Source organism: Grampus griseus (assembly GCF_964374135.1).
Source record: "Grampus griseus genome assembly, chromosome: 1".
NCBI lineage: Eukaryota > Metazoa > Chordata > Mammalia > Artiodactyla > Delphinidae > Grampus > Grampus griseus.
In genome coordinates, this window is record NC_139017.1 from 102,580,753 (window position 1) to 102,595,698 (window position 14,946).

At 35.6% G+C, this 14,946-nt stretch overlaps 1 protein-coding gene across 1 annotated transcript in view; it reads right to left on the bottom strand.

Moving 5' to 3' along the window:
- Positions 1 to 14,946, bottom strand: part of BTBD8 (BTB domain containing 8) — a gene marked incomplete at its 5' end in the record, with an annotated part of 91,003 nt that overhangs the window by 32,000 nt on the left and 44,057 nt on the right. Inside the window, 3 exons of the mRNA XM_082668481.1 lie at positions 1,412 to 1,508; positions 2,847 to 2,927; positions 10,869 to 10,958. Coding sequence (XP_082524607.1) covers positions 1,412 to 1,508; positions 2,847 to 2,927; positions 10,869 to 10,958 — 268 coding nt within the window. The remainder of the gene's footprint in view (positions 1 to 1,411; positions 1,509 to 2,846; positions 2,928 to 10,868; positions 10,959 to 14,946) is intronic.

Genomic DNA, 14,946 nt, shown 5'->3' on the forward strand with positions numbered 1-14,946 from the left:
ATTTAAACACCTATCTCATACTTGATTTAAATCTTTCACTCTCCATCACTGACTACACTTTTAGTTGGGGAGATCTGGAATGGAGAGTAGAACATGGTCTCTTACTCCTCCATTTTGTGGGTCTAACTCCTGTGGAAGAGGGTTATGGATGGCTATGGCCACCTTATGTAACTAACCAGTGACGAACATGGTAATAGGAAGATGTCCTTGACTACTCTAATCCAGATGTTGGTGGCCTTTGCTAATGTGGTGGCTTGTTAAGAGACAGACTGAACTTCACCCTAACCTCTCAGTGGTAAAGGTTCTTCTAGGGTTCATGATGCTTGATGCCTCCTTACGTGGGACCCTGTCATTTGACCCTGTATCAGTCTCTTCTAATCTTCAATGAACCACTAAGGTCCCTTTCCTTCCCTGCATACCATGTATAATTGGGGTGTGGAATGGACTCTCCATTATTTTTTTCTATCTATGACAATAACTATTGCCTCTAGTCACCAGGCTAGTACTGGCTTCTCCAGCAAGCCTCCTCCTCCCTTAAGAAATCTCCATATTCAAGTATATTCTCACTGGTTCCTGAGACATATTCCAGGCTCTTCCAAGAAATCTCTCAGTACTTTCTTTTCTTCTTTGATGGAAGTTCCAGAGTGGGTTGGTTATACAGATACGATAGATGTCCATCTCAGGGCTGAGAAGACATTATCTCCTCACTGCAGATACCCCTATCTTTAATCTTTATTTGGAACAGGCTCTTAACTTTCTCTTGGCTGGGAAGATGGGGAAAGATGAAAGAGAAGGAACAGTCTTTCACCAGGATTCTTCACTTTCTGCAATGCTGAGGACACCAAGACTGTGCTCCTTCTTCTAGCTCCCTTACTTATAGAGGCTGGAATGAATGGTTGATTAAAGGTAGCTAAGGAGTTTAACTGTTTCTCAGTGAACCTTGAAGGGTTGGTAGGAGCGGTAGACCCAGTTCATGACTCTGTTTTAGCACATGGGGGGATTCCTCAGCTACAACTTATAGACAGATAGGAAAAGTCCATTCCAACACAAAAATCTAAATTTAAATGTGATTAAAATTACATAATTACAATGCATATTGTTGGCTCAAGTAGCCAATAAGAGGGGACTATTGATGTAAAAAATTCTTTTAAGGGCTTCCCTGGTGGCGCAGTGGTTGAGAGTCCTCCTGCCGATGCAGGGGACACGGGTTCGTGACCCAGTCCGGGAAGATCCCACATGCCGCGGAGTGGCTGTGCCCATGAGCCATGGCCGCTGAGCCTGCGCGTCCGGAGCCTGTGTTCCACAACGGGAGAGGCCGCAACAGTGAGAGGCCCGCGTACAGCAAAAGCTAGTAGGTAATAATGGGTGACTTTAAGCACTACGTAAAAGATTTCTAAGACTGAATAATTACCTTTTGAAAGAAATTACAGTAATCTCTTCTTAAAATATAGATTGCTACTTCTTTTAATCCTTCTAGTCCATACATATCAGCCATATTGAGTATGTGCCTAAGATAAGAATAGATGCACTGTTAATTCTTCAATTTAAAAACCAAGGCATAATACACAATAATTTTTTGATAATATATAGTTTAGAAAAAAGAATAATCTTAATTATTTTAATTCTAACTTTATACCCTACATAATAGATACTCTTTATAGATTATAAAAAGGACATAGGTCAAAAGTTGAAAGCCCTGTAACTTGATTTGATTTGTGGGGAATAACACGAAGTAAATTTGGAGATGTTTCAATCAAACTCCCCTCATATTCTCAGTCATATGCAACAAAGCCCAGGAAACTGCTTCAAAGGCTGTAAAAGTTACAACTCTTCACAACAAATACGAATAATAAAAATTTAGGGGGAGGGCAACTAATTGATGCTTATCATATTGAAAATGCCTACAAATGACCATAAGATTGGAGATGGCATCCAATGATTCAGAGGGTTTCTGTTGCTTCTTTCAACTGGCAAGTATTTCTGAGTACCCACACATACTTTAGGTACTTAGGAAACCTACAAGCCTTGATACCATGATAAAATTTCTTATAGGTTTCCAGGGGCAAAACTTCAGTACTTAATCCCTTTGACTCATGATACCTTCTCCCCCAAATCACATTTATTCAGTTTATAACTAAAGGAACTAATGAATATTTAAAAGTAAACGAGCAGCCTTCATTTGTCTGATGTTAGAATAGCAATAAAAGGAGAGAACATTCAGAAGATTAGAAGAGCAAGATAGATTTCACTCTCCAGTAGGATTTCAGCAGCTTAGACGGCATTTCACCATAGAGTACTAAAGAATCATACTACTTTTTCTTTTTTTTTTGGCCACATCACCCGGCATGCAGGATCTTAGCTCCCTGACCAGGGATCGGACCCGCTCCCCCTGCAGTGGAAGCGTGGAACCTTAACCACTGGACTGCCAGGGAATTCCTGTTAATCATTAGGATGCCTAAATTCTCAGATTAATTTTAGGGTTTTTTTCCTTTTCTTTTGACATCCTAAAATTAAAAAATAAAGTAGTAAAAAAATTATTCCAAATTTGATAAAAGTTCAATTAATTTTATAAAAACCTGTCGTCTGTTTTCCAAAACAAATCTTAAGTTTTTCTAACATAATTTAAGTGTAATAGACTTTTCTTAATCTTATTACTGTGAGTTGCTAGATCATCTTTTCTTCTAAATAAGGTGACTTACTATTTTTAGATATTCCCAAAATACACACAAGATAGGCAAAATAGACAATAAAATTGAAGCTTCTACTCCATTGACACTTTTAAACAAAGCAGAAGCCACAAAATATTAATACTTTTATATTTAAAATCATTAAAAAATCATACATACCCAACATTAGCTTTGTCTGGAAAGTCCAAAGTTCCTCCATATATAAAATGTATCAAAACATTCATTTCTACATGGCTTATCCTGAAAAATAAAAGAAAACTATACTCAAATCCAGAAATAATTAAGATTTAACTGATAGCAATGATACATTTTATTTTCCCATAAACTTTTAGCCAAGATAAAGTTCTAATCTCATTTTCATCTGAAGAATATATTCTTTGAATAACATCCATGAGGTATGCCATTAATTTAAAAATGAAGCATAACTGCAGCTATGGGTTTTTATATGCTATAAAATGTTATTAGTATATTATAAAATACCTGATTATTTTTGGGGCATCTTCCATGATAGACAAAGTTAGAAAGGGCTTTAGAGGTCATAGTTCAACCTCTGGCTCATTAAGAAATCCTTCTCAGCATCTTTGACAAATGGCCTCTGGTCTTGCTTAAAGCCTGGGATGGACAACTCTACTCACTAGAAAGAGTCTTGTTATGCTGTATAGATTTCTTAATTTGTAATACCTATCCAGTGGCTCTAGCTCTGCCAACATCCTCATTTTACAGATTTAAAAGTAAAGACATGACTTAAGAAGTAGTCTGAAGTGATAATCTTTATGTCCCACTGACTACTAGATCTCAAACTCTAAATTCATGACTTCCTCTCCCAACACCCCAAATTCGGTCTTCTTTCTGTTTTTCTTATTTCGTTCACAGCACTGTTACAGGACTTCTTGCATCTTGTCCCACCCTCTATTCCTCTGTATCAAGGGAGGTTAATTATCTGGTTGGTAGACAGCAACCACTGGCTGTTGATCAAGTGGAACTTGAGACGAGAGGTAATTTGATTCCTTTTCTCCTTTCTTCTCTGCTGAACCAGTGGTAAGAGGTGACGGGGAAGAAGTGCATCAGCTGTCCAGATTCAGACTTTCTCTCAGGTGGGCTGTCTTAGAGTAGACATAGCTAGCAAATCAACTTTGGCTCTTGCGTTAAAGCACATTTTACTGCTTTAACAGTTTTTATCAAAAATCAACGAAATGTTTTCTAACTTCATCTGCTGAGTCTTTTGTCTCATTTTGAGCAGGAAGAAAGTATACTATTTATTGGGGCCCCCTCAAAATTCCAACAGATAGCAAAGATGGAAAGCAGATGCCCCTCTTCCCCATCACCTCTTTTCACGGGTTCAGCACAGAAGAAAGGAGAAAAGAAATCAAATTACCTCTCATCTAGAGTTCGTCCTGACCAATGCCCAATGGTTGTTGGATAATTCACTCGCCTTGGTACCGAGGAATAGAAGGTGGGACAAGATGCAAGAAGTCCTGCAACAGTGCTATGAACCAAACAGGAATAACAAAAAGAAGACTGAACAATAACCTAAATGCCTAAGTCAGAGCTGGAGGTTCATCTCAATTCTCTCCCTCATTATATTTCTGTCATTTTATACCTTCAAAATTTTCTTGAATTCAGCCTCTGCTGTCTAATTTCCCCTTTCATTGCCCTGGTTTAGCCTCTCAGTTTCTCTCCTCTGTACTATGATAATGTATCCTCTCGTGTGGGCTTCTTGCCTGAAATTATCTCCTTGCATCCCATTTCCCACCTTGTTATTAGAGTGACTTTGCTAAAATGTAAATCTGATATAGCCCCTGACTTTAAAAACCCTTCAACAATTCTCCAGAGCACCTAGGAAACAAGCCGACATTCTTTAGCTTGGTGTACAATGTTCTTTATCATCTGATTTCTAGTTCTCTCTCTCTAGCAGCTGTTCCAAGATAAGTAAACTGCTATTTCTTATACCTGAACTACTTATAATTCTTTATACATCCATGCCTTAGCAGATACTGTTCACTCTGCTTAAAATTCTCTCCCTCTCTACTTATTTCATCTTTTAGACACAAGACATGGGGCTCTTTACCTCTGATTGTTTCCTTAATGCTCACAAGGGGGAAAAAAAAAGAAATCACTGAATGTTAAACATAAATAATAACTAACATCAGTTGAGCATTTATTATGATTCAGTCATGAGCTAATAAGCATTTTGAATGCCATTAGCTCATTTAATCATCATAACAACTCAATGGTAGATATTGTTATTAGTCTCATCTTACAGATGAAACAACTGAAATTAAGTAACTTGCCCATGGGGGCAGGTGCTGGAAAAAAAAAAAAGTAAATTGCCCAAGGTCAAATGACTAGTGATGTACTGGATCTTAAATCCAGGCAGATAGCACTGGAATTTTGGAATTTTCAAATTTAAATCCAGACTCCAAAGCCTGGGGTCTTAAGCAGTATAACACACACACACACACACACACACACACACACACACACCACACACTTCCCTTATCACATTTATTAAACTGACTTGTAATATCTTTGTTTATGTATTTGTTTCTCCTTCTAAACTGAGTTCTGTGAGGGCAGGATTTGTGTCTTATTTACCCTTGCATCTCTAGTAGCAGCAGAATGTCAGCATTGATTCAATATCCCCAGGTTGAGAAGAATTTCCTTTCCCCACATAATACTGGAGCTCCGCAGTGGAAGCAGGGTGGGCACAGTGCTGATAAGACCTTCACAGTTTGTTAAGCATGGTATCTAATGTCTGCTAAAGGAACAAAAGGAGGAAGGCAAGAAGAAAAGAAATGGAGTCCTCAGGGTAGGACTCAGAAAGGTGTCTGCTTTGATTTTATGGCCTTAAATAATATATGCTCAATAAATGTTTAATGAATGGCTTATTAGGGTAGTTATAAGCATCTCCCAAACCTTCAGAAGGAATACTGAGTTGAAAACATAAATATTTTTCAATTTACTTAATAAATATTTACTGCCCCCTACTGGTTTCTGCTGATTCAAAATTCCACATCTTTAATACTTAGAAAAAAGTCAAATCTCTAAATATTCTCATTTATATACGTTGATACAAAAAGATTTGCTCTCAGAATGATTATGCCATATCATCTATAGTTTGTAGCCTAAAACAGTAGCATAATTATTAGATTCCATGCCCTTTTCCTCAAAATTTCGAGAGCCATTCTTACCAGTATTAATGAGGACTGACCATTTCTGTTGAAAGAATAGTTTCTTCTAAGACTTGACATATTTAAGCAAAGGATAATAATGACTAAGTAAAAATAAAAGGAGTTTTATTAAAATAAATAGCAAAAGCTAGACATTTGAGCTTATGTATCAATATATATGATAGCTATAAAAACAGCAAGAAACTGTTTTCCTGCTGTCTTGACAGATGTTTTACTAAACTGCATTCTCATTATTGTAAGTCATCTGTATTTTTACTAAAAGTGTTTATAAAGACATGATCAACTGACCTGGAAAAAAAAAACCCCAACAAATTACTGCAATAGCCCACAGTTTAAATGGAAAGATTTAAAGCACTATTCCCATTTAAATGTAATCAGAATAAAATCCTGTAGGAGATGAAAATATAACATATACCCAGAATTAGAAAAAAGAAAAGCCTATGAGAGGACAGAGCTCTAGGATCAGATACAACATGTGCCCAGTTTAAACCTCTGTGCTTTATATGTGCTTCCTAAAGTTTCAGGCTCCTATATATGTGGGCTAAGGTAATGTAGGGTCTCATTCACTCATTCATTTGTTCATATACAGTCAATATTTATTGAATGATAGGCCCTATTTTAGACCTTGAGGATACAAGAAGCTTGCGTTCTAGAGAGAGGACATGGCCAATAAATATGTCAACAAATATACAAAGAAGATAATTTTAATAGTGAAAAGTGAAGACAATACAACAGAATAACATAGAAGAGAATAACTAGAGAGTTAGGCTGTAGCTACTTTAGGTGGGGTAGTTTGGGAAAAGCCTATGGGCCAGATCATACAGGTTCTTATAGATTATGGTAAAGATTTGGGTTTAATTCTGATTGTGATGAGAAGGCATTGAAGAATTTTAGTCAGAAAAGAAATATTATCTGACATATTTGAAAAGATCATCCTGAAGGTTCACAGCAAGCCCAGGAATCTCCCAAGGGAGACAAGAAAATCCAAATTTATGCTCTAAAGTCTCAAGCCACCAGTGAAAGACCTCTTTTTATATAAAATGGAAACATGTGGGGTTTCTTTACAGAACTATTGGCTGCGGTTCAATTTCCAGTATAGGATGTGGAAAATTTCCCCCTTCCTCCACCAGGAGAACTTCCTTCCAACTATATCCTTCCCCCTCCAACTCTGGGACATGGATAATAGGATAATAGGATAATTATTATCAAGGATAATAGGACCCTACTATTCCTACTATAATTTATTGAAGGCTGTCCATCTTAAAAATATCATGTGCATTACATCGTTGAACTACCAACTCATTAAAAACATTCGGTTCTTTTCTGTAAGGATTTCAGACAGGATTTCAATTCTAATCTACTGCAGAAAACATCCTACAGATATGCAACAGTGGCACAGTTCCAAAAGCGGTTGCTGACCAAGCACAGCAGGCATTGCTGTCCTGGTACTGTAAATGGCCCTCACTTGAAGGCTTTTCTCTCTAGAAAATGAGAACAATATAATTTAGGGAAAGAAGAAAAAGACAAATATTAATGAGCACTACATACTATGTACCAAGCACTATGCCAGGGTTTTTTCTTTCAACAACCTCAGGAAACTTAAGGAAGGTAAGCAATGTCCCTAAAGTCATGTAACACTTTAGGACTGGATGTAGGACTTCCTATAAGGAAGGACCAAAGTCCATGATCTTTCTACTATACCACACAATCCATGGAAACATCTACCCAGGATTACCATATAAGTTAATGTGAAAAGAGATTTTATTTTGTAGATTACTTTGTTATAATATAAAAATTCCTAAAAGATGTGATTTTTTTTTTAAAAAAGTAAAATCCCTAAATCCCCTTTAGCCTTCCTACAGCTTTATACACCATGATGCTAATAACATTTTAGGTGGTAATTTGAGACAGTCAATTTGATATATGATACAGGAGGGGAAAGCAAAACAGATTGTGTGATGATAATAATAATAAAGGATGTAGATAAAACCCAGAATCTGTCAGGAAATTCTCTTTTCATTTTAGCATTAGAAAACCTTGTTACATCAAGCAAAATAAAAGAGTCAAAAAGAAATGTATCCTCATTTCCAACGTGCTAGCATTAGAAGTGAATAAGCTGATTAGGAGTAAGTCTCCACTGCTGAAATAGCAGCTCTGGGTAAGATGATCCAGTAAGGAGTAGAGTCTTGCTTACAACAGAAGTGAAGGGAAAATACTGTAAGAGGAGTGAGCCTGATCATTGCTGGCACTGCTACAACGTACAGCCTACTTATTTGTAATGACAGTTTAAAACAAATTTGGCTACTTCTACTTGGCTTTCCCTTGAACCACTAAAGTTGGTCAGTAGCAGTCAAGCCATATTATAAGAGGAGATTTTTATCCATTACCTCCACTATAATGAAAGAAGGAAAATTATAGGTGGTGAGTAGAGACCAATAGTTATGCCACTACTTCTTTCTTATCTATTGACCTCTTAATAAATAGACTTCTCCTTTAAAAGCCTGTGTGTTTTGAATGTTTAATCGGATCACTCGTGAGTGCTGATTAAAGATTGCCTTTGTTCCTATAGCTAAACTCAGAGGTCATTTTGAGCAATATAAAATAAATAAAAGTAGAGCAGCTCTGGTTGAAGATGTGCCTCTTCCCAAATGGCCTTCCCCTCATATCCCAATCCCATGCCATGTATTCCCTAACATACCTACCAGGAACTTAAGGGTCCTATGGGAAAATCACTGATTTAAACAGTGGAGAAGATCAGTCTGAGATAGCTCAAGAACACACGCCAATGTGAAACTTTTAATTTCTTCAGTGACTGTTGTGGAATGGACTTTGAATTAAGAATCAACAAACGTGTAACTTATATTCAGCATAAGCACTTATTTACCAAGTAACCCCTGGAAGACATTTAATTTATCTGATCTTGTTTTTACTCATCTGTAATATGTGAATATACCCTCTCTCTCAAAGACTGATTCTAAAAATTAAAGGGCACCATAAGTGTGGAAGAATCCTAGAAAATATATGATGTTATTGTAAGGTATTATCACTGCTGAGGACAGAATCTATTTGGAGAGAGGAACAAAGGTATATGTTAATAGGTATCAGATAGTAAAAATTGTCACTAAACATATAAGCAACTAAGATTTCTTCTACGAAATCAGACAAGTGTTCTCTGTAAATTACTTTCCCCTGCTGTCAAGTAAGGTCCAATAATCATACACTTCTTTTGACCTTTATCTCACTACATAGAATCACATGATTTTTAATAAATGCCAAAAAAGTTGCATTCTGAGTCAAACTAGGTTATCTCTTCATTTAAATTTTTATTTAATTCAGTTCTAATGAGAGAAGATTGACAGTTTTAAAAAATGATATCTAAAACATCTGAAACACAGTCCCTGGACACGTTTCCAAAATTACACTAGAGTGATTATCCCTAGGATTGACACACTTAGAGAAATTCTGGCCTCTGCTAGCATTATCCCTCTTCCTATATTCAGCAGATATTTTAAATTCGCCATAAAGGAAGAGGCCTTCTTGGTAGGATATATATATTTTTCAGGTTGTTTTTCAACAGTGAATGATAAGGTTTCACCAACTGATTCAACTACACATTCCTTTTACCCATAGGCTAATAAACTCTTTGCTTGGTGTACAAAATCTTCCATAATCAGAAACTACCTGGTGATTGCCAGATTGTGATATGTGTATCGAAACTGTGATAGGTAATATAATTAAAACACAACTCTCTAAAACCCTGGTAAGAAAGAAAGGAGGTTTAGGTTCTTCTGCATATGTGTTTCATTTCTATTAAATGAATGAAATATGAAAAAATAAATAAAAACACATAACATATTCTTACAAATGTTTCAATTTTCCATATTTTATAGACTGAGAAATTAAAAATGAGAGGCATTTGGGGATCAATTTTAGTTAGTAAGGAAACCAGACAGCTGTAACCTAGAAGGCTCAAGATTATAGGCCAGTGTAAAAAATAGTGAGAATTTATCAATACTTTCCATGCATCCACTGTTATGGAATCACCACGACCACCATTCCACACCCAACCCTCTAGCCAAGGTTGACCCAGTCGAGGAAACATCAGCAGTGTGAATGATGCAGGGCTGACAGGCTCCCTCAGAACGCCCAGGCAGTTTTCCTACTGACAAAGCCCTCTCCCATATTGTACCCTCCAGATTCTCACAGTGATCATCTGTGACCAAAAAATATTCCATTTCACCATTTAAGGAAGTAGTTCATCTCTTAATAACTGTCTCAGCAGTTTAAACTGCCACCAACTGTGTAGATTCACCATTGCACTATCATAGGTCAGTGAAATCCACACCTATCCAAATTATTCTTTAAGAAACTACCTATTACAGACTGAATATCTGTGTTCTCCCACCCACTCAAATTCATATATTGAAGCCCTAACTCCTGTGTACCTATATGGAGATGGGGCTTCTAAGGAAATAATTAAGGTTAAATGAGGTAATAAGGGTGGGGCCCTGCCCTGATGTGATAGGATTAGTGTCCTTATAAGAAGAACACCAGAGAGTGAGCTCTCTCCTTCCACCTTCCTTTTACCTCCCTGCCCCCCAGCCCCATGCACTTAAAAAGAACATCACTGGAGCACACAGTGGAAAAGTGCCTATCTACAACCCAAGGACCCAAGGTAAGAGCTCTCACCAGACACCAACCTTGCTGGCATTTTGATCTTGCAGAACTGTGAGAAAACAAATCTTTGCTGTTTAAACCACCCAGTTTGTGGTATATTGTTATGGTAGTCTGAGAAGACTAACACACTATCTCTATTACTAAATGTTCCCAACTACCTCTCATTTTCAGAAAGTGTACTTTGCTGAATTGTACCACATGAGAAACATTTCATTGAACATACAGGGAAATCAGATTCATGAAAAGTGCTTTGTATTAAAAGCATTATTTATAATCATTTGCAGTCAAGCTGCCTTGTAAAAATTCTGCTTACCCTTGAAGAGTAATGTACTCTTGGGAGCTTTCAGCCCAACAGCCACTCAGCATCGCAGCAAAATAACTAGATCTTGCACTTAAAATGGCTCTAAAGGGAAGAGGGGGAAAAAACACAGGCAAACATTTATGCACAATGCAAAATGTTATTCTTTATGAAACTCTTCATCTTTACCTCTTAAAACATGATAACAATCTATCCGTCTTAACTGTATTCACTGGTAGATTTTAATAATACAAATTATAAGCCTATACTTATACCAAAGAATTTTGATTCCTTGATTAAAACATTAATTCCAATGTCCTTTTCATCTTTTTTTTTTTTTTTCTCTCTCTCTCTCTTTTTTTTTTTTGGCTGCGCCATGCACTTGAGGGATCTCAGTTCCCTGACCTGGGACTCAATCTGGGTCACAGCAGTGAAAGCCCAGAATCCTAACCACTAGGCTACCAGGGAACTCCCACTTAATTTTTTCTCTTGAAAGCTCTTAAATTTTAGTAACAATTTCCATGAGTAAGAGAGTAATAAATCATTTACAAATGGAGAAATAAAGACCAAACGATGTCATGTAACATGTTGAGGAAACATTAGTAAGAGACTAGAACTCTAAAGGTCCTGAGCTCCAGTTCAAAACTCACCATAATTATGCTCAAGAATAGCTACTTAGCTATCTCTTAAGTTTGAGAAAATGACAGTAAAGATATTTTCTTTTGAATGTCCATTCTATCTTCCCAGATAGAATGCTAATTCATCCATTCTTTCACTCAACAAATACCTAATGACTTCTATTCTGTGCTAGGCACTATTCTAGGGAATATAACAGTAAATGAGATATAGAGAAAATGTGAATATTCTAGTGGAGGTTGGGAGGGAAAAGTAGAGGGGGAGAGGAATAAGAGAAAGACACTTCTGGCAATGGCTTACTAGGTTGTCACAGACCAACCCTCCTGCTGAATAGCTTGGAAATTATATATATATATATATATATATATATATATATATATATATATATATATATATAACATATATATACGTATTATTCTTTTTTTTTAAATAAAGAAAGAAATCATGATTTGAAGTGATCCAAGTATATTTTAGGTTACTTTTTCCATTGAGGCAACTGCCAAATATGAAAGCAAAAGCAATGGTTGAGAGGCTAAGAAGCTAAACATAGCTTCTGACAATCTTCACAGGCTTGGAGGCACACAAATTGGAATTTGGGATCCAGCAATGAGGAGAAACTTTGGTGGATGCCCCAGGATTCCAGTTGGACTCTGAAAGGTCTACACCTTAGGAAGAAGAATGAACAGGAAATAGACAAGCCCTTATTAGAACTGAAGTCCAGCTTTTAATGAGCTCAATTCCTGACTGGATTAAAGTGATCTCCACCTAGCCTAAATGCTTTCCAGAAGCAAAAGGAAATCTTGTCTTCATTAAAATTACATCATCCAGACTATTAAATTATTTCTATAAATTTTCAATAAAATATCCAAAGATAATCAGGCATAATAATGAATAGCTATAAATGAAGGAAAAGAATTTCATTTACACTATTAGCAAACAAGGTCAAATACACAGGAACAAATATAACAAAAAAGTACAAGACCTCTACATTAAAAGCTATAAAACATTGCTGAGATAATTTACAAAGACCTAAGAGAGAGCTAAACTGTGCTCATGGATTTGAAGACCCAAAACTGTTAACATGTCCATTCTGCCTAAATTAATTTCTAGATTCAATGCAGTCTTGATCAAGCTTTTTTAGTGGTACTGGAACTGGAGGCTTGGAGGGGAAAAAAATGAATGTTGACAGTTAACCTCACACCATAACACAAAAATTAACTCAAAATGGATCAAAACCTAAACATAAAAGCTAATACTATAATATCACTAGAAAAAACACAGGTGAAAATCTTTGCAACTCTGAGTAGGCAAAGATTTCTTGGGAACCAAAAAGCATGAACCAATTTTTCAAAAAAAACATAAAAAATTAAATTTTAACAAAATTTAAAACTTCAGTCCTTTTAAAGCCACTTTTAAGAAAATGGAACGATGAGCAAAATGTTGGGAAAAAATATTTGCAGAACGTATATCTGCCAAACAACTGAATCCATAATATATAAAGAACTATACCACTCAGTATAAGAACATAAGCAATCCTACTAAAAAATGGGCACACTCACACAAAAAATTATCAGATAAGAGCCAAATTGATTTAAATAGTTTTACTACAAAACTAATGTTTATGGCTCGTTATAAAGAATAACATCACATCAAGTTTTGAGCATTAGATTAAAATTAGAAAAAGCTATGGTCAGAACAGTACATGATTCATTTTAAGGGGGAAAAAAGGTACATGTCTGTTTCTCAATAGTTAATGTATATTAAAATTTGTAACAAATCACTCCCTTTACGAGTGCTTTAAAAAAAATGGGTAAAAGATTTGAACAGAAACGTCATAAGATATGCAAATGGCCAATAAGCACATAATATGATGCTCAAAATTGCTAGTGATCAGGGTAATGCAAATTAAAACCACAATGTGATACCACTACACACCTACTAGAGTGGCAAATATTTAAAAGACCGACAACATTAAGTGGTGAGGAAAATATGGAAAAACTGGAACTCTTCACAGCATGTAGGTGGTAGTGTAAAATGGTATAACTTCTTTGGAGAAATGTTTCTCAATTTCATAAAAAGTTAACATACACTTAACATATGACCGAGCAATTCTACTCGTAGGAATTTACCCAACAGAAATGAAAATATATAATCACACAAATACTTGCACAAAAATGTTAATACCAGCTTTATTAATAATAGCTAAACACTGAAAACAACAAATATGTCCAACAGGAGAATGGTTAAATAAATTGTGGTGTATGCATACAATGCAGTATTACTCAGCAATAAAAACTGAATGAAACACTGATATACATAATACCCAAGGATGAAGCCCAAAAACATTATGCTGAGCAAACCAAGCTCAATAACATGTCTGAGTTCATTTATATGAAATTCTAGGACAGGTAAAATAAACTATAATTTAGAAAATACAGCAATAAGAAAACAAACAGCCCAATTAAAAAATGGGCAAAAAATATGAACAGAAAACTCACTAAAGAAATACGGATGACAAATAAGCATGTGAAACTCAGTTTTTGCCTGGGGCTAGAGAGAGGGAAGGTACTAATGGTAAATGGGCACAAGGGATTTAGGTGATGAAACTTCTCTGTATCTTGATTGTGGTGGGAGTTACCCAGGTTTATACATTAGTCAAAACTCATTAAATTGGACTTTCAAATGTGTGTATTTGATTGTATATGAATTCTAATTCAATAAATTTAACTTTAAAAAAGGATGAAAATAAAACTTAATAAAGAAAAGTGGCCTTTTATTACAGGCCAAGATGACTTCCTCAGTGAATTCAAATAAATATTTTAAAAACATATAAAATCAATCTTACTCATACACATTAAAAATGAATAAAATAGAAAGAAAATAAAAGAAATGCCTCCCAACTCATTTTATGAAGTCAACGTAAATTTAAGACCTCAACCTGACAAGGACATTATAAAAAATGGAAAGTTATAGGCCAACCTATCTCATAAATATACATAAAAAAAATCTTAAACAAAATATTAGCAAACTGAATCCAGCAATAAACAGAATATATAAAACATCACAACCAAGTTGAAATTATTCCAGGAATGCAGGATTGCTTTAACGTTTCAAAATCAAGCAACATAATTTAGCACATTAACAAAATAAAGGAACAACACAAAAAAAGGATCATACACCATGATCAAGTTGTATTCATTCCAGGGTCACAAGGATAGTTCCACATACACAAATCAATCAATGTGATACACCACATCAACAAAAGAAAAGACATAAACCACATGATTATCTCAATAGATGCAGAGAAAGCATCTGATAAAATTCAATATCCATTCATGATAAAAAAAACTCTTGCCAAAATGGGTATAGAGGGAACATACCTCAACATAATAAAAGTCATTTATGACAAACCCACAGGCAAAATAATACTAAAGGGTGAAAAGCTGAAAGCCTTCCT